At 42.7% G+C, this 19,578-nt stretch overlaps 1 protein-coding gene across 1 annotated transcript in view; it reads left to right on the forward strand.

Moving 5' to 3' along the window:
* The window catches only part of LOC309548920 (pre-mRNA-splicing regulator WTAP), a 100,591-nt gene extending 81,450 nt beyond the window's left edge, over nt 1-19,141 (forward strand). Inside the window, exons 7-8 of the mRNA XM_082248849.1 lie at nt 7,729-7,883; nt 17,925-19,141. Of these exons, the coding sequence (XP_082104975.1) occupies nt 7,729-7,883; nt 17,925-18,499 (730 nt within the window). The 3' untranslated portion in view covers nt 18,500-19,141. The remainder of the gene's footprint in view (nt 1-7,728; nt 7,884-17,924) is intronic.
* The last annotated feature ends 437 nt before the right edge of the window (nt 19,142-19,578 follow it).

The following is a 19,578-nucleotide window of genomic DNA, read 5'->3' on the forward strand; positions in this document are numbered from 1 at the left end:
AGCTCTTGTACCTTTTTTGGGTTTCATGCATCCCACGATTTTTTTTTGCGCGATTTTACCGCGATTCGGCAGGTGGAAATCGCAGTAACATCGCACAGCATTTGGGGTGCTATTGCAAATTTCGGGCAACGCACAGGCGTCCCGCGATTTGCATCGATTTACGGATCGCAGGCAGAATTGCGGTGATTCTGCCTGCGATCGCTACGCCGACATGTGAACGTAGCCTTAATAAAAAACTTGCTACATTTTGCTTCTTCTGGAAGAAATGTGTAGGTTTCATATAATTGCCAAAGTCTCTAGATCTACTGATCCTTTTCACATGACATTTTACATGAGCTCACTGAAGACCACTTCTGCTGATGCAATTTCTATGAAACGCTCAGCTTTTCTTTTCTTTTTCTTTTTTTTTTTACTCCGCTCAGATTACTTTTAAAAGAATACATTTGTTATGTATTTCTGGGGAAATCTTTAATAAAGTGTTTAGTGAAAGGTTACTAAATTCTCACATTTCCTGCCTGGCTAAAAGCCTATTCTCTCACACATTATTCCAAATTCTGATGCACAGCGAAGTCCGATAATAGTAATGGTAGTTTACATTGGTCCCAACTATAAGATTATTGATGTTGGGAGGCTGTGTGAAGTCAGGCAATTGTCAGACTTGGGCCCCATGCACATGGGCATAAAAAAATTGCTACTAGGGTTGTCTGGGGGGGGGTGTCTGATGTGTTTTTTTTTTTTTTAATCTCCTGAAAGCAGATCTAGGCTGTCTTATGTGCATATGCACACATTGTCATTTATGTAATTTAAAGGTGTTTTAAAGCAGCGTTCAGAGGCATAGAAAATTCCCTAACCCTGGGTTCAGAGAGGAGTTTTCTAGTTTTAATTTGTGCCCGTACACATGTAAACATGTCTAAATACATGCTTATGGGAGCTTGAATAAATATTTTAGCCAATAGAATGCGTTTACACTCATGCACATCTAAAAGCAGTAAGTGTGTGTGTATACGCGCATAAAAACATGACCATTCTATTTTGGAGCATTTATTTTTCATACGCCCATGTGCATGAGCCCTAACACCGCATTCACAATGCAGCGGCACAGCTTCGGGGGCGACCTGTGAAGTCGCGTGCACGGACTTCATAAAATGAATGTCTATGCAAGTCGCTCCAGGTTGCCCCGAAGTAGTACAGGAACCTTTTTCTAAGTCGGAGCGACTTGTGTCGCTCCTATTAGAACCGTTCCTGGACCACACAATGGTCCCGCCTGACAAGTTGTATTAGTGTGAATGGAGTCTAAAGTAGTGCTAAATAAGGGGTCTAATATATATTAAGTAAGCCAATACAAGTCTAACAATTTAAGACTGAACCTTCGTACTCCAGAGCTGTTTCTTTTGTATTGCATAACTTTCGATTATTCTGTTCCGCATTAGATCTTGCCAAACCTATCTTGATTTCCTGTTTCTGCAGGCAGTTGGACTGATACTTGGGCACATCTCAGTAAAAGTAAAAATTGTAGACATTGAATACATTAAATTGACAAATTAAAAATGGTAATTGTGGCAATGGATAATGCTGAAGGTTATCTTCATAAAAAATGTATTGAAAAAAATGCAGTTGCAAATTCTGCTCAAGGTGGATTGTGTGCTGGTTTCCTGAGCTGTTTCAAAGGCATGATAGTATCTCCAGAGTGTAAGGCCTTATGCACATTTGGTGTTTAGTCACAATGAATGACATGTCTGCATTTAGATGTGGGTGGAAGGCGCATACACAAATAAAATAGGAAGAGCAAGGCTACGCATGCTCGGAAATGGAAAAAATACAATACATTACATCACTTCTGAAGTTGTATTCTGTTCGAGAATGTTCGTAAGTTGAGTAACCTCTTAATTTTCGATACGAGACTAGCCTGCAAAAAAGAAAAAAAGGACAATCATTCATCCGATAATCTGATTGCGTGTACGAGGCTTTACAGGCTGCCTATAGCGGAGCTGGATGGTTTACCTGCGCTTAAACGTTGGAGTCTTGTAAGTCGAGGATAGAGGGCTAGAATGCATGTGGCCTGGAAGTTGTATTATGGTCCTATGGAGAACGCAATACCCCAGGGAAATTTCTCTGCGAAAGAGACAGGTTTTGGTTGGATGTCAATGATTTGGACTACTCTACATGTACTCAATTTGGAGGTTGTTTACCAATTTTTAAGTTTATTTTCCAGCTACTGCAACATTAACTAAAAAGAAAAAAAAGAAAGTGTAGAAAATTGTTAGCGTAAAAAAAAAAAAAAAGAGGGTAATATGACATCAGAATTTTATTTATAATTTTGCCTGTACTATGTGGATGTCAACTAAACATGTATAATTGCACATGTTTGCAGTAACCTAGTTTAAATGTGGTTTACATGGTAATGCCAAAAACGAATTTTACTTGACTTCTTTGAGATCTTCTGGGTCATGACTGTATTTGGTACAAGTGCAAAATATAGAATGCTAGGTGTAAATTAGCATTTTTAAAGAATTGCAAAAGGAAAATGAAATTGTATTGAAAACTATAAGGCCCCTTTCACACTTATGCGACGCAATTTTACCACGATTTTGCTGCGACTTTGCCGCGATTTTGAAAGCAATGACAAGGCTATATGCCTCAAAACGCATTAAAATCGTGGCAAAGTAGTGCAGGAACTACTTTGAAGTCGTGCGACTTAAAAGCGCACTGATATGAATGGGGCTCATTGAAAATAATGGAAAACGACTTGTCATGCGATTTTGCAGTCCAAAATCTCAGGACAAGTCGCACTAGTGTGAATGGGGCCTAAAAATGAATACATGAGCTCTAAAGCTGCATACATAATTTCCAAAACAGCTGTATGGAAATATGCCAAAGTCATTGTTTTCTATAATATTGAGGAATTTTATTTGGGGGGGGGGGGGGGATGAGGGGTGTAGTTATAGAATTGAGCCCCAGTTCACACTTGTGCATTTTCCAATATGATTTCATAGTTTGAATTTGCATGACAATAAAAATAGAATGATTTCCTATTAAGGATGGTCATATAGCTGTGGGAGAATCTCATTGCGTTTCAGAAAGAATCCTGTGCACACGCTATAGTCAATGGGACTATTGAGAAAGCAATGCGTTTCTACTTTAAATTGCTGTTTGTACTGACTTTCTGGGTGGAGGAAGGTGGTGCTGTGTGGCAGAGAGAAGGAGCCTGCCGGCGGTGTTTGTGTTCCAGCGGCTGCATCAGCTTCTTTCTTGGTGGTTCCTCCGGTCCATCTTTTCAGTGAAGCCCTTTGTGGATCAGTGGAGCTGCTGTTTCTGGTGGTTAGCTTTGTCTTAGGTTATTGGATTTGCCGGCGGTGTCTGCATCTTAGCGGCTTCCCTCTGATGGTGCTTTCTATGATCCATCCTTCAACACTGCTCCCTGCTAATGAGTGTTAATTGGTGCTTTCACACATCGCTCTGGAAGCTACTGACAGACTCCTCTTTTCAGATACTTTGGTGTTCCCTGTGTGAACACCTGCTCTTTTTCCTGATCACCTCTGCACACATGGGAGAGAGATCCAAAAACGCTGCTGTAAAGTCTCATCAACTGCATGTGAATCACATAGCTGAATCGCACTACAAAGCAGTGCAGCTTTACATTGCATTTATGTAACCCTAAGCTTAAACCTTTTTCAAATGGTCTTGGCACCACTATTTTCTTATTTTCTTCTTTATTTATTGACCAAGTTAAATTGTGTAAAACCTTTTAACAATCTATTTGATCCATTTTGGTCCTCCTAATATACCATTGAAAGAAAGCATTATTTTTGGCAGAAATCCTCTTTGCAATTTCTGCCAATGCTGACTACAGAACCCCTCTACTCTGTTATGGAGAGGAAGAGGCACTGTTCTAGGGTGACAACACTGACCGATCAAAATGACTGGTAAAGTGTGTGGGGGGAAAAGGGTAGGGGGGTGTCTGGAGTTCACAGGTACTTGACAAGTTCTTAAGGTTTCTGCATTTTGTCATAAATGTCACCCTAGAGTTTGTCGATGACAATAAGTTCACTTTAAATCTGGTGAGGTTCCCTACTAGTACGCAAGTATGCTCCCCAAAGCTTTGCAATTGCTCATTTTACTTTGAGACTTTATGGGAATGAACTTGCCGTAAATGTAACCTGTCCAAAAATGAAAAATACGCATTTGGATTTGTGACCACCATTGTTCAGGCTATGAATGTAACTACACGAAATGTAAGGCAGCAGGTCCCCATTGTTTCTTGGGTTACATGCCCACTAGCTCCTAGAAGCTGGTGTTAGCATTTTTTTTTTTTTTTTTTCGGCTCCTAGAAGGTAAATTTGTTTTTTTTTTTTTTCCTTCATGTACTGTAAAAATGCTAATGCTCCTAAATGCTTCTAAAAACTTAAAAAAATGCTACTAGAAGCTATTAGCATTTTTCATCCAGCAATTTTTTTCAAGCTTTTTTGAGCTTATGAAAAATGCTAGTGTGCATGGAATGTTAAAAACTGGTTTATCTGAATCTTTGAGAAATATGTGGGTTGCTAGCATTGACCTCTTTGTGAAAATGCCTGCTTGGCTTTAGTGATCTGATAGGCTTGCAGATCTGATGATGATCGCAATATTTGATTTTGGGTCCTTAATTTAAAGTACAGTATTGGTGATTTGGCAGGTAACCCTTTCCTGATGTCCGTATTGACAGCCTGTATATTCCCCCCTCCCCATTTTTTTTTATTTTTTTTTTTTTATTTTTTTAGCATAAATGTATGTATGTGTGTGTGTGTATGTATGTATGTATGTATATATACACACACACACACACACACACACACCATACCCAACTGTTCTCTCCGAGGTACTCAGGACCATGTTTTTGCAGTTGCACAGTCCGGTACATTCCAAATAGGAATAAAGTGAAATGCACACAACCACCAAACGCCTAATTCCTTGTTTTGGTGGAAATCTAATTTGGTTGCACTACCCTTTCTCAATTTTTTTTTTTTTTTTTTAATACGACTCCAATTTGAGTCTTGCAGGATGCTTCGACTGCATAAATAGATTTGGCGTTTGCTTTCTTTGAAGCCATTTGAATTATTACATGTGTGTGGATGTTGAGATGACTCCATAATGCAGGGCTTTTCAGTTAAGAAATTACTACATTGACTTGTGGTCTGTTTCCCTTGTGTTTGAAACTCTGAATTGTAGGTTTGGCAGATAGTGTAATATTCACTTAAGTGTCACTAAAGGCAAAATTTTTTTTTTTTTTTTGGGCAGGCCATAGATTAAGCAATTTTCACAGGTGGAAGGAAAATGTTCATCAGCGCTGCAGTGTTTTTCGGGTGGGGAGCTTTCCCTGCTGACAGAACACAATGTTTAGTGTTGCCGGCTATAGTCCGAAGGCACAAATAGGGAAAAACTCAATAGGCCAGTTGTACACTAGTTGATCAATAGATTGACTTTTCTTCAACCAGGTTGTCCATACATGGTTCGAAATTCAGCCAGTTCAGTATGGCATTTGGCCAGTTTGATCCATGTATGGCCATTTTTTGTTTTGGATAGGGTGGAGAGATATTAGAACCCATGTCAGGTTTAATTTCAGTTTGTGAAAGATGGTGTCGCGCTAATCCCAACATAAATATAATTCAACTGACAGCATGAGTCCCATGTGCAATGAAAGTCCAAATCTATCCAAAGGAGTGCAGAGAGAGGAGGATCCACCACCAAACAGAGCCACTAGACACTCTTACCAGCTGCTTAGACCCAACAGGGTCACACAACGCCCAAAGTGCTGATGTATTCACAACAGGTGGGATCCAATAACCTCAAAAATACTCCTGCTGCTGCGGACTGGAATCACCTCCAATGGACTTTTGAATAGCACGGCGAACGATTCTACTGGCTGATGTTTGGGAGAGAGCCCCGTCTGCCTGTGGTCTTAGCTTTCAGAACATCTCCAGATTGCACCTCTCAGGCCTCTTATCGAGGATATGTCGATAGGCTTTGAGGGGATTTGAAGAAAACCCAGGAAGCCCAGCTTGAAACTTTGAACTCAATCTGAATTGTAGCAGCCAAGCCAAGTGGAATAGAAGAAGCAATCCTCGATAAGAGGCCTGAGAGGTGCAATCTGGAGATGTTCTGAAAGCTAAGTCCACAGGCAGACGGGCCCCTCTCCCGAACATCAGCCAGTAGCGTCATTCGCCGTGCTATTCAAAAGTCCATTGGAGGTGATTCAAGTCCGCAGCAGCAGGAGTATTTTTGAGGCTATTGGATCCCACCTGTTGTGAATACATCAGCACTTTAGGGCGTTGTGTGACCCTGTTGGGTCTAAGCAGCTGGTAAGAGTGTCCATTCTATTGGCTCTGTTTTGGTGGTGGATCCTCCTCTCTCTGCACTCCTTTGGATAGATTTGGACTTCCATTGCACATGGGACTCATGCTGTCAGTGGAATTATATTTATGTTGTGATTAACGCGACACCATCTTTCACGTTGCTACTTGAAGATATCATTTTCATGTCTTTGTGTCAGCTGCTTCTCATTTATGTTTATAACTTTTAATTTATGATTATAGCGCAGCAATTTTATTGAATTAATTTCAGTTTGTGCACTTTAGGAAGATTCATCCTCTGCATTTGTCCTGTTTACTGTTGTCATTGAATGTGAAAGTTTAAGAAAATCCCAAATTTTGGGTTGACGTCGGAAGACTAAATCTTCCATTGGGACACTAGTTCTGGTGACACCCTGTGATTCCCTTAGTTTGGAGGGATTTTCTCTCCCTTCTGGTTTTGGCTGTGAAACAGGAAGTGAAATCTCCCAATGGGACAAAGATGGCAAAAAAACTGACCTGGGTTATAACCTTCCTTACTCTTAACAAAAATTAAAAGAAAAAGGTTTACCTTTAGTGATGCACTTAAGTATTTTTATGTATGTTACCTCATACTGTAAAGGTTAAGACACCTCTAGGAAATGAACTGGAAAGGACCGCAGGGTAAGGTGTTAATTACTTACGCCCAGATGGACTTTTCTGAGTTATGGATCTTTGAAAGCTGTGTACAGTGCATAGAAGTACCGTTATTCGGCTCTGGATGCTTTCTATCCCTGAAATTGTCTTACTGAATTAGTCATTGTAGTGGAAGTCTATGGAGCCACAATTTACTTTTACCATTTCTTTCATAATAATAGGGTGTTAATACATGGCACATTAAACTTAAGTGTTGAGCTAATGATACTGCTGTGCTCTCTGTAGAGGATTTGGGGATCTTAACTTGGAAAGGACAGCAAGGAGGTAGGTGTACCTTTTTACAGTTATCTCCTGCCGGCCTTTCTAGTTATCTTTCCTGCCAAGCTAAATTACATTAAACTGGCTGCAGCTTTTTTGCTCTTGTAAGTGAAGTGACATTATCTCTTTTATCATTTGACTTCTGTTAAAGAAGTTCTTCTTGTAATGTGATATTGGTTTTATTGGCTTTGTTGCATTGGCATTTATCACTCTACAAAAGCTTTTTTTTATTCCAGAAAATGTTTTCTTCTAGATAATGCAGTCCTACATTTAGAATTGAACCATCGCCTTGTGCAAGGATATTCATTCTTTGAGTGACAAAACATTTGAAAAAAAAAACTCTTCTAAAACTTCTGAATAGTTGTTTGTAATTTGCATGTTTAACTCAGTTCTCTAATTCAACGACTTGTGTAAAGTAACTTCTTCGTGTTTTGACAAACTCTTTCCTTTACAGCCAAACAGGCAAAAAGTTAATGGCGAAGTGTCGAATGCTTATCCAGGAGAATCAAGAGCTGGGGAGACAACTGTCCCAGGGTCGCATTGCTCAGCTTGAGGCAGAATTGGCTTTACAGAAAAAGTATAGTGAGGAACTTAAAAGCAGCCAGGATGGTAAGGGTTATATTGTTCATGGCATAAAATGTGTTGATTTTATGTTTACATTTTTTTTTGTACCTACAATTTTTGTTCCACACCTTCTGTTGAAACAGCTCTAACATTCGAGCTGGGTTCACACTGTTACGGTCTGAATTTGATCTGGAATAGCACCAGAGTCGAGAGTAGTACAGGAACATTTTCCGAACTAGCACTGTGCTGAGTTTCATTTATGTAGACAGGCACCATTGAAAAGGTACCTTTTTATTCTCATGCGATTCTCAAGTCGCATCTGATATCACACTTGTGTGAATGGAGCCTTTAAGAGCCCCCCTCCCATCAATGGAACTCACAGAAGCATTTGAAATTCTGGTGTATTTCTCGTTCAATATGTTTGTTGCAAGTTATCAGGTATAAAGCATATAAAAAAAAAGAACTATATCCAAATCTAGTATACAATAAAGTCCAAGACGCTCAGTTGCACGGAAGAAAAAAAAAAAGCTTTTAAAACATACTAAAGAAAGGCGAGTACTAACAATGTAATATAAGAAGGCCTCCTGCACACAGGACGTTTTTTTTTTTTTTTTAACTTCACTTAGAAGTGTCTAAAACTTTTACAGGCGTCAAGCTCTTCTGTGTTAATTTATTTCATTGGCTAGAATAAATTATTCTGGCCATTAAAATTAATACTTGAGGGCTAGCTTTTAGTCATGTTAAGCCTCTTTTTTTTGCCCAAACTCTGCTGCTTCTGGATGCACTGGAAGTGAGTTTTTTCCCTTTCGTTCATTGACGGACACAGCTCCTTATTTTGACCATTGGGTTATGCTGCCCCCTACAGGAGTAGGACACTAGGCAGGAAAAAGCTGGACTGTGCCTATGGGGCAGTCCCAGGGGGTATACTCCCCCCCCCCCCTCTCAGTCATAGGCACCCAGTTTTTTTTTCTGCCTGGTCAGGAGTAAGAATCTAGTTCCTTGCTGGGATCTCTGGTCCTGGCAATTTTTTCCTTTTTTAAAATGTTTTTTTTCCTATCTCTTTTGTTTCTGTGAGAATCTCCTATCAACTGCCGAACTGGAGGAGGGACTGGATAATCTAGATCCAGAGGGTCCCCCTTGTCTGGCCAGTGAGCGCGACATAGCCCCACTGGACGAGGGCTGGCCTGCGAGTTAAACGTCTCTTGAGATTGCATATGACCTGGCCTTGGCCCGAGTCACAGTGTTCCTCCTGGCCGACAGCCTCCCCTATTCTGATGGAGCGGTAGTCTTTCAGGAGCTGTGCCCACCCTGTTCCTGGTATGGTAAGTAGCTGTCCCCCCTCTAACCCTTGAGGTTTTTGGGCTGGACGTGGGCCCCTCCCTGGGACAAAAATAAAGGAGAGCTGCGCTAAATTTAAATTGCGTGATGGTAAATCAGACAATATGCTACCGTGTGGGCAAATGATATAAATGGATAATAATATCTATAATAATGTCACACAATAGAGAATGAAGTATAAGTCCATAAAATAGGGTATGAGTCCCAAAACAGCAATAGTAAAGCAGGCAGGGAGTGTTAAGTGTAGAAAGGAATCCACCACCGAATCAATGTGCCTTCATCCACGCCGTGTGCTGTATACAAAAGTCTCACACAAGGCTTACCAGAACTCAAATGAGTGTAGGCATAATGTCATGGGTAAACATCAGCGAATCCACATGGGAAAACTGGCATCTCATATCAGGTAGTCCCGTGATCACTGTAGTTAGCAGGGGGCCACACTACACGCCAACACCATAGGAGCACTGCACGCCAACACCATAAACGCTCAAACTCGTCCTCAATCCAATCCTCAGAAAGGGTATGTAAGAAAGGGGGAGCAACAATGGTGTAGTATGCACAAACAGTTTTATTCAGAAATAGGTTAAAACACTCACATGTAAGTGGAATTCAAAAGCGCTAAACACAGATCGTTTCAGAGAACGCTGCCGCCCGACTTCCGGGTTCCTCGTGGTGACGTCAGCACGCCTTTATGACGCGTTTTGTCACAAATGACGTCCCCCAGGATGTCATTTTCTTGTGGCATTTTGTGCTGTAGATGGGCGGCTATTTTCTTGTGGTTTTCTTATTGAAAATAGCAGCGCCCATGTATTTGAAGCTGTATGATGGTGATTTTGGGAGTGGGGAGCCCCTCCTCATCCCCCTAGTGCTGACATCTGGATCTTTCTCTTCCTAATCGTTACATGGTGTGCAGCCTGCCTGGTGCTGTAAGTGCCTGATTGGTGGTGGTGAGTCTTTGTGGGGTTTCCTCGCCCTCTCTCTGCTTTAGCAGTGGTGGTGTCCTGTGGTGCCGCCAGCGTGGTGGGGGTGTCTCTAGCGGTGTTATACACTTTTTAGGTCCCCCTCTTCTCTAATGGAGTCCCTGAAGCACATTTTCCCACCTGATCCCCTCTCAGAAGCTGCGGGTCGCTCCGGGTCCCATCCATCCATGCACTGACAGCGGTCCTGGAGTCCCTTATGTCCCGGATGAAGATGGCGACGGGCCAGCAAAAAGCGACCCCCGCTTTTCCCCGCTTCATCTATTTCATAAGATTCGGCTGCCACATGCGTGGATCACCCTGTTTGGGTCTGCAACCACGTGCCTGGAATCTTCTGATAGGATGATTCCTCCATGTTTGCGACCACGCACCAAAAGGCTCTGGTGGATGCAGTGATTGTATCTGTACGTTGTGACCCTAAAGATAGAAGAATGCCGCTGAAGCTGCGACTGAGGCGCAGGTACCTTTTGGCACTCACAAGCCATCCAAAGCGGCAAAGGTGTTTCATTTACCTCCCTATTTTGCCAGAATTGTCACTAAAGAGTGGGGGCGACCAAAGTGTCCCTGTGGGGTTCCTATGCGCTTTAAAAGGCGTTACCCCTATGAGGAGTCCCTTCTTAGGTTGTGGACTGTGCCACCAGTGGTGGACCTGCATGTTTCTAGATTAAACAAGGCAACCATGATAGCGGTTAAAGTCCCCTGCTTTTAAGGATCCGGCTAACCGGAAGGCGGAGGCTGTAGCCCACAATATGTACACTCTGGCTGGTTCGGCTATGAGGCCGGTGTTCACCATTGCCCTGGTGTCGCAAACTCTGACCGAGTGGGCTAAACTCTTACGCTGTGACCTGGAGGGGGAACACCGAGCTGGCGGACCAGCTGGTCCAGGGGCTGCAGTTTATATGCGACGCTTCTTCGGCTGAAGCTCTCCTGATGGCTAGCCTCTGTTTTGGAAGTGGTCCTTCGGCGTGTCTTTGGCTCAAGTGCTGGTGTTCGGATCAGACTTCAAAAAAGACCTTGACTGATCTTCTTTATCAAGGAGATCGCCTGTTTAGAGCTACCCTTGATGACATTGGATATCGCAGGGGGGAAAGAGCGAGGTTTTTTCCTTCCTACCTGCGCCTGTCCCTAGACCGCTTAAGGGCCTGTTTTTGTTCCGAATAGAATTAATTTGAACGGTTGTGGCATCCCTACATCAGGGAGATTTCCTCGCCTCTATTGATATCAAGGATTCTTACCTTCACATTCCAATATGTGCCGGTCTCCAGCGTTTTCTCGCTTAGCCTGGGTGCTAGCTTTGCTACGCCAATTGGGGATTGCGTTACTGGGCTACTTGGATGATCTCTTTCTACGCACAGAGTCTCCCTCTGCTCTGTTGGAAAACCTGGAGATCTTAATACGAACTCTGCAAGTTCGGCTGCATTCTGAATTTTCAGAACTCTGCTCTGGCTCTGTCCACGAAGTTGAACTATCTGAGCCTGACTCTGCACTTGGCCTTAGAGACCCAGAGTGCTCCTACCTCTGGACAAACTCCCCCCCCCCCCCCCCCCCCTGTATTGGACAGTGGTCAACATGGATGCCAGCCTCTCCGGCTGGGGAGGCGCCATCGGCAAGCATTCTGCTCAGGGGATCTGGACACTGGAAGAGTCCAGACTACTGATGAATGTCTTGGAACTCAGAGTGATCAGACTGTGTCTAAATCATTGGACGGATCGTCTTCAGGGTTGTCCTGTGCGCATTCAATCAGAAAATGCCACGGCCGTGGCGTATATCAATCACCAAGGGGGCACAAGAAGTGTCCTGACGGCTTTGGAGGTAGTCGGAATTCTAAGGTGGGCGGAACGGTTTGTTCCAGCCCTCTCCACCGGACACATTCCCAGGGTGGAAAGCTGGCAGGCAGATTACTTCACTCTGCAGGCGTTCGACCAAGGAGAGTGGTCCCTTCATCTGGAGGGGTTTCATTAGCTTTGTCTCCGGTTGGGCATCCCCCAGAGGGATCTGTTGGCGTCTCGGCTCAACAGAAAGGTGCAGAGGTTTGTGGCTCCGTTAAGAGATCCTCTGGCAGACTCCACAGACGCGCTGGTGGCCACGTGGAGTCAGTATTGTCTGATTTACGCCTTTCCTGCTCTCGAACTTCTGCCAAGATAAGATGGAGGCAGAAGGGATTTTGGTCATCTTAGTGGCTCCGAACTGGCCTTGTTGGGCTTGGTACGCCGATCTGGTGCGGCTAGATGCGGACGTTCCTTCGAAGCTTCCTCCCAGGGAGGATCTGCTGTACCAAGGACCTATCTTCCATCCTGCTTTACAGTCGCTGGCTTTGACGGCTTGACTGTTGAACGTCAGGTGCTGAAGGATAGGGTTTTATTTGAATCGGAGATTACTACATTGTTGAAAGCTGGGAAATCTACTTCTAGAAAGATCTACCATAATACGTGGAAGTCGTACATTGCGTGGTGTGAGTCGTTTGGGGTTTATCCTCTCTCCTTCTGGGTGGCTCGGATCTTAACCTTCCTTCATTGGGGGGGTTGAACAGAAGTTGATCTTGAGTACCATCAAGTGCCAGGTGTTGGCGTTGGTGGTCTTCCAATGACCTTTGGCCAAACACTCCCTGGTGCGTACCTTTTCTTTAGGGTGTCCGACATATGGTCACTCCAGAACGGGCTCTGTTACCTCCTTGGGATCTTAATTTGGTGCTTTCAGCGCTACAGAAGCCTCCCTTTAAAAATATTCAGGAGATTCTCCTGCTTATGCTGTCCCAGTAGGTGGCCTTTTTGGTGGCTATCACCTCTGGGCGCAGGTTTTCAGAACTGGCAGCAAAATCCTGTCGTTCACCTTATCTGGTGATTCATAGGGATGAGGTGGTTCTTTGCCCCTGTCCGTCCTTCCTTCCAAAGTTTGTTTGAATGAAGACATTGCGTTGCCTTCCCTGTGTCCCAGGCCTAAACCTCCCAAGGGACAGCCGGTCCCTTGGATGTGGGACCGGGCAATTAGGGTGTACCTGGCAGCTCTGAGGCTTTCAGGAAGTCAGACTCTCATGGATGGACCTTGAAAAGCGTTGCCCGCTTCCTCTGCGACCATTTTCAGATGGATCAGACAGACGGTGGTTCAGGCCTATTCAATCAAGGTCAGGTTCCTCCTTTCCCTGTCAAGGCGCACAGGTTTGCAAGGTGGCCACCGAGTCGTCTGTGCACACTTTCATAAAGTTTTATGAGGTGGATACTTCTATTGGTCGCAAGGTTTTGCAGGCTGCTGTTTAGAGGAACTAGTTGTCTTTGAGGGTGTATTGTTTTTTTTTTTCAGGTGGGCTCCAGTTTATGGTTGAGCTCCATGTAACCTGGTTTTCTACAGTTTAGCCTTGGAAAATGTTTTCTTGCTGTTCTGACTGCTTTGGGGCGTCCCAATGGTCAAGAAGATAAGGAGCTGTGTCCGTCAAAGAGAAATGGTAAAACCCATTTCTCTGATCATTGACGGACACAGCACCCACCTGTCTGTGAAGTTGGCCACCTTCTGACACTGCTTGTAACAAAACTGAGTGCCTATGGCTGAGAGTGGGAGTATACCCCTGGGACTGCCCCATAGGCATAGTAAAGCTTGTTTCCTACGCCTGTAGGGGGCAGCATAACCTAATGGTGAAGAAGATAAGGAGCTTTGTTTGGTAAGTTCGGATAGAAATTCTGCAACTTGTACCATATTTCATGACCCCAAAATATTTTTAGTACGAAGCAAAAAACATTCCAGTTTTTCTACCTGAATTCTGCAGTATTCAGTGCTGTCACATGACATTAATCTCTCTTCCTGCTGAGTCCAAGAGCAGCAATTGGGTGTGGTTACTGAAAGCTAGTGACATCACTTCCAGGGAGGGACGCTGTTCCTGTGTAGCCAGTGAGTGTATACAGAATGGGAGGAGCTGATCATAGGTTACCGCCCAGTGTTCTCATCAGTAAAGCTGCATTGTACATCCTAATTCATGAGAAAATTAAAAAATATAAAAAAAGATCCATCCATGCAGGACAGGGGGGGGGTTCACATATACAGTAAAGCTGTGCTGGACTTTGAATGAAGACTCCCATAGGAGAAGGAAGCTGGACACAGAGGGGGAGGGGGGCTGTTAGTGTAGCTGGAAGTGCTCTGGAGTCTCAGCTCATATTCTACAATAATCATAGTACAGGCAATCACACTAAGTCTACGTTTCCACTAGTGTGACTTGTCATGTGACTTTGGACACAATCGCATGACAAGTCACAACCCATTGATTTCAAAGGCATCCGTTCCCATCTATGCAACTTTGAAACTCAGCGACTTTTAAAAGGTACCTGCACTGCTTTTATGCAACATTTTGATGCGACTTAGAGTGTAAAGTTAGATCAAAGTTGTACTCTGAATCACATTAGGGGAAACGTAGACTAAAGCTCCGTTTCCACTAGTGACTTGTCATGCGACTTTAAACAGTCGCACGACCCACAGCCCATAGATTTTGGGGCACCCGTTCCCATCTTTGCGACTTTGAAAATCAGCAACCTTGAAAAGTTACCTGCACTACTTTGGTGCAACTTTGATCCAGAGAGTGCAAAGTTGGATCAAAATGGCATTGAAGTCGCACTCTAGCCTAGTGGCTACGTTTCGACTAGTGCGACTCTTAAGTTGTGCGATTTAGATTGTGACTTTGAGTTCAGCTTTGATTCAACTTTACACTGTGGATCAAAGTAGTGCAGGCACCTTTTTCAAAGTCGCCGATTTTTCAAAGGCTCATAAATGGGAACAGGTGCCATTGAAATCAATAGGCTGTGACTTGTCATGCAATTTTGTCCAAAGTCGCACTAGTGGAAACAGCCTAAAACTCATTACTCTCATGTAATGAGCAATCAAAATTGATCTGTATTCTTCTAAACTTTTAGAAATGTTCCTTTGTACCTTATTTCTTTCATGTATTGTGCCGGTCATGTGACCCCCCCCCCCTTCTCTCTCTCTCTCTCTCTCTCTTTCTCCCCCCCCCCCCCCCCCCCAGCAGAAGCTGCTAGTCTAAACTAGGCTATAAGACAAATGTACTGTAAAGGATAGGAGGGATGGGAGTGGGGCGGGGCTGGGCAGGTCTAGACATACCTGTCTAAGAAAGACCAACAACCTTTTCAAGAAATGAAATACAGCTTATCAAATTCAGATACCAGGAAATAGTGTTGTCGGTGAAGAACAGGAAGAAGCTGTTTATCTAGCTTAGTTAAGACTTTCTAAGTTACACAAGCAGCTAGCCAGAAAATGAATAGCAAAGCTAAAGATATTTAACATACTATTATTAGGAAAAAAATTTATTTTTGACTAGTTTCCCTTTACGTTTTCTAAGGCTTACGGTTGAAAAAAGTCGATGGAAATAAACAAAAACGCACACAGTATTACAAAAAAGGGGGCTATACTATGGAGAGAAATTAGTTAATTAAGACTGTCTAGGAATAACCTTGCGGAGAGGTTAAAATATAATTTTAAGGGGGGGGGGGGGGGGGAACCCTCTGTTCCCTAGTTTCAGTGTTCGTTTAGCAACCCCCATGTAAAAAAAAACTATTATGCATCGTAATTTACTTCTTTTAAAATCTGCAACTAATCCAATGTATCCATTTTTTTTTTTTTTTTTTTACATTGCACCAGTTTATGGTATATTGGTGCCATATTTACTTTTCAGTTGCCAAGAGTGGTTCTAAAGGCAAGACCTTTACCTTCATGCATTCCCTGTATTAAGGAAAAAAAGGCTCAGTAGTTGTATCGCCTGCTCATTTCCCTATATACTTACCCGAGTCCTATAGCGCTGTCCCCATCTGCAGCAGCGTTTGGGCTCTGTTTCTGTCCTCACAGAGGCAGCAGCGGGAGTCATTGGCTCCTGCTTCTGTCAATCAAATCCTGTAAGGAGGGATCGGGGGCTGGGTCGAACCGTTCTGTGTGTGTCACTAAAGGCACACAGCTTGGCTCGGGAGCGAACCCGCAAATGTGCCCCCATAGCAAGTAGCTTGCTATTGGAGTACAAGCAGAAGAGAAGGAGCTGGAGAGTGCTAGCGGGGTCACCAGAAGAGGAGGTTCAGGAAATACTATTGCACAGAGCATAGTTACATATAGTTAGGGTAGAAAGACACAAGTCCATCTAGCTCAACTAAAAAAAAAAAAAAAAAAAAAAAACAGGTATACCATGTTTATGATTTTAATAAAAAAGTATCCTTTACCATCTAAATTGTCTCTTCAGAAACAATATTGATTTGTCACAAAACCATTCTAACCAACTCATGAGATCTTGTGAGATGCTCTAGATGTTCACATCCAGACAATAGTCTGTTTAGCACAGAGTTCAGCTCTTAAAATCTGATCTGTAGCCACTCCAGTAGAGTTCTATTTATATTTCTGATGCCCAGTTATATTGTGAAATGTATTTATCTGTTAATACTGAGGCACTTTTTATGCAAAATCACTTGCAGTATACCCTATTGACAACCCATTTAAGCCAGTAATAGAATGCTGTGTCCATTGTGTGCAATGCACAAACTCCTCTTCTATCCACAATCCTATTATATTTACACATCATGTAGTGAGTAGATAGATTATTTTCATAAATCTCCCCCAGACCAGTTCCTGTATTACCCCTCTGCAGTGCACTTGGCAAAAGCAAGTTCTTTTTAAATTCAACATTTATATGAAGGCAGTAAAAACAAAGGCTCCTTTCACACAGTCCGCTGTCCAGTGCGGATCGTTCTCTGCTCAGCGGGGATCGATCTGCCGATCCCCGCTGAGCAGGCGGATGACAGCTCCGTCTCTGCACTGTGCTCGCTGCTCTCTATGGGGGAATCAGATGAGAGCGGACCACCTGTCCGCTCTCATCTGATCCTATCCGATCCCCTGGACGGATGGAAAATAGGGTTTCCATCTGTCTGGATTTCACAGATAGGATGCAGGTGTCAGCGGACATGTCTCCGCTGACATTCGCTGCCCCATAGGGATGCATGGAGGATCTGATCAGATCGGCCTAAAAAACTGACAGGCGGATCTGATCAGATCGTTCGCGTGAAAGGAGCCTTACACCGATTTTACAATTTAAGACAAAAGGTTAATCCAGCTGCATCCCATGACTACATTTCAGCTTTATTTTTATTTTTTTTGCATGCTTGGAATGGAATGAGAAATGGACTTTGGCCATTATTATGAAAAGCCACCTAATGAGGTTCCGTGCTGTAACATTCCATCTCATCCTTTGTCCAAAGTGTAATAGAGGCTTTAATTATAGATCTAAATAAAAGCTTGTGTGAAAGTTGGTATAATAGAGTTGGATTTGTATTTCTTTATAGGCATTTAGGCAGAACTTTAGTTTTACATAAAGGGGGGAGAGATTAGAACACCTTTCAGGTTTTTTTTTTTTGCGGTCAGTGTCTGCCCAGGAGATTCACCCTATTTGTCATGTTTACTGTTGTATTACTGAGAGTAAAAAGTAACTGAAAATACCAAGTTTGGGTTGTCATCAGAGCAGGAGTAACGGGGAAATCTTCCAATGGGGGCACTAGTTCTGGTGATTTTTGGCAACAACCAGTGATCCTCACTTTGGAGAGATTTCCTCTCACTTCGTGTTTTTTTTTTTTTTTCTGGGACAGGAAGTGAAGGGAAATCTCCTCAATGGACACAGATGGCAAAACGAAAACTGTCAGGGATTTTAACCTTCCCTTACTCTATCCAAAATAAAAAAAAGTTGCTGTTTTACTTTTAAATATGGGTTTTTAATTTTGTGCCTTTTTTTGATTTTCCATAACAGAGCTGAATGACTTCATTATTCAATTAGATGAAGAGGTGGAGGGAATGCAGAGCACTATTTTGATTCTACAACAGCAGCTGAAGGAATCCCGACAACAGCTATCTCAGTTACAACAGCAGCAATCTCAAAATTCAGCTATCAGGACTCCAGCAGAGCCCAAGGAAGAAGGAGAATCTAGCAGTAAGGAATGCAGCCGCTTGTCAAATGGACCAAGCAATGGAGGCTCTTCTCACCAGAGAACTCACAGCTCTACAGGGCTTTACAGGGAGAGTAGTAATGTAGAAGATGACTTTCCTGCATCACCAGTGAATGAGGGCAAGTTGCCAAACCATTCAGAGGAGAGAACTGGTAGAGGTGGAGGAAGCTATATGAATCAGCTTAGTACTGGGTATGAGAGTGTAGACTCGCCCACAGGAAGTGAAAACTCTCTAACCCACCACTCTAATGACACAGACTCCAATCATGACTCTCAGGAGGAAAAACCAAGGAGTGGGAAAGGCAGCCGAACTGTAAGCTCCCGTCACATTCAAAATGGCTTGGACTCAGGAGCAAACATGCAGGGCTCTGTTTTGTAAAAAATAAACTTTTTTTTCCCTTTTTATACATCCTTTAATTTCAGAACTAATACTGTCCAGTGCATATTTTGTCATAATTTTTGCCTTATGAGTTTTGTTTTTCATTGTTGCTTACTGTAATACCTCTGCCAATTTGGATGTTTTAACAGATAATTACGTTGAAAGTTGTAAAGAAAAAAAATTTACATTTGTTTAGATGATTATTTTTATGTAAAGTAATGAAAAGCTGAACTAATTTACAACTTTGGAAATATTTCACATAAATGATGTCTGTACAACGTGTACCTAAAACCCTAGCTGTGTAATGGCATTCCTGCCCATGTTTCATCTTATCTAGACATTATCAACAATCTCATGGTACTGTGTGGGTTTGGCTGCCAAAGTTTGCCCTGTGACATAGCTAAACCACATGTTGGACTATTAGTCCTCTGGTAGTTTCAGTGTTAACACAGTTTTGCTCTCTCCAGTAAAAACATTTGTTCATGGCTGATTTTCCTCCTTTAGATGGCTGAACGTTAGACTTGTGTGCCGTTGCTCAGTTTTCAAACTGTTGTACTTTGTTTATGCATATGACTCTGTGACTCCAATATTACCTTGCCTGTACTGACCAAACCAAAATAAAGATTTTTAATGTCACCTTTACACAGCCATTTTGTGCATTCAGTGACTGAAATTTTATACCCTAAGAACTAGTGCTATTATGGCACCTAGTTTAGGTAGGTTATCATCTGATCAATTTCTTAAATGGCTACCTCTACTGTAGACAGGACCACTTTAATTACATCTTCATTTATTATATGCAAACTAACAGGTACCCCCCTTACCAATTATGAAATGTTTATATGCTTGGAGATGTCTATAAACTTTTTGTACCTTATGTATGTTACATCAATACGATGGGATCAACAATTGTTAAATACTCACTACTCCGAGGAGCTTAAAAGGAAACCTACTGGTAAGTATTTTGACTGCCATGGCCAACCTATTTCTGACAATGTGTTGCCTGTTTGCCATGCCAATCTAGTGGTTCCAGTACTTTTATGCCTTTGACTAAGACTGCACACTTTAGGTTTCTGACA

This window comes from Pelophylax lessonae, assembly GCF_965119305.1.
Source record: "Pelophylax lessonae genome assembly, chromosome: 3".
Classification (NCBI taxonomy): Eukaryota; Metazoa; Chordata; class Amphibia; order Anura; family Ranidae; genus Pelophylax; species Pelophylax lessonae.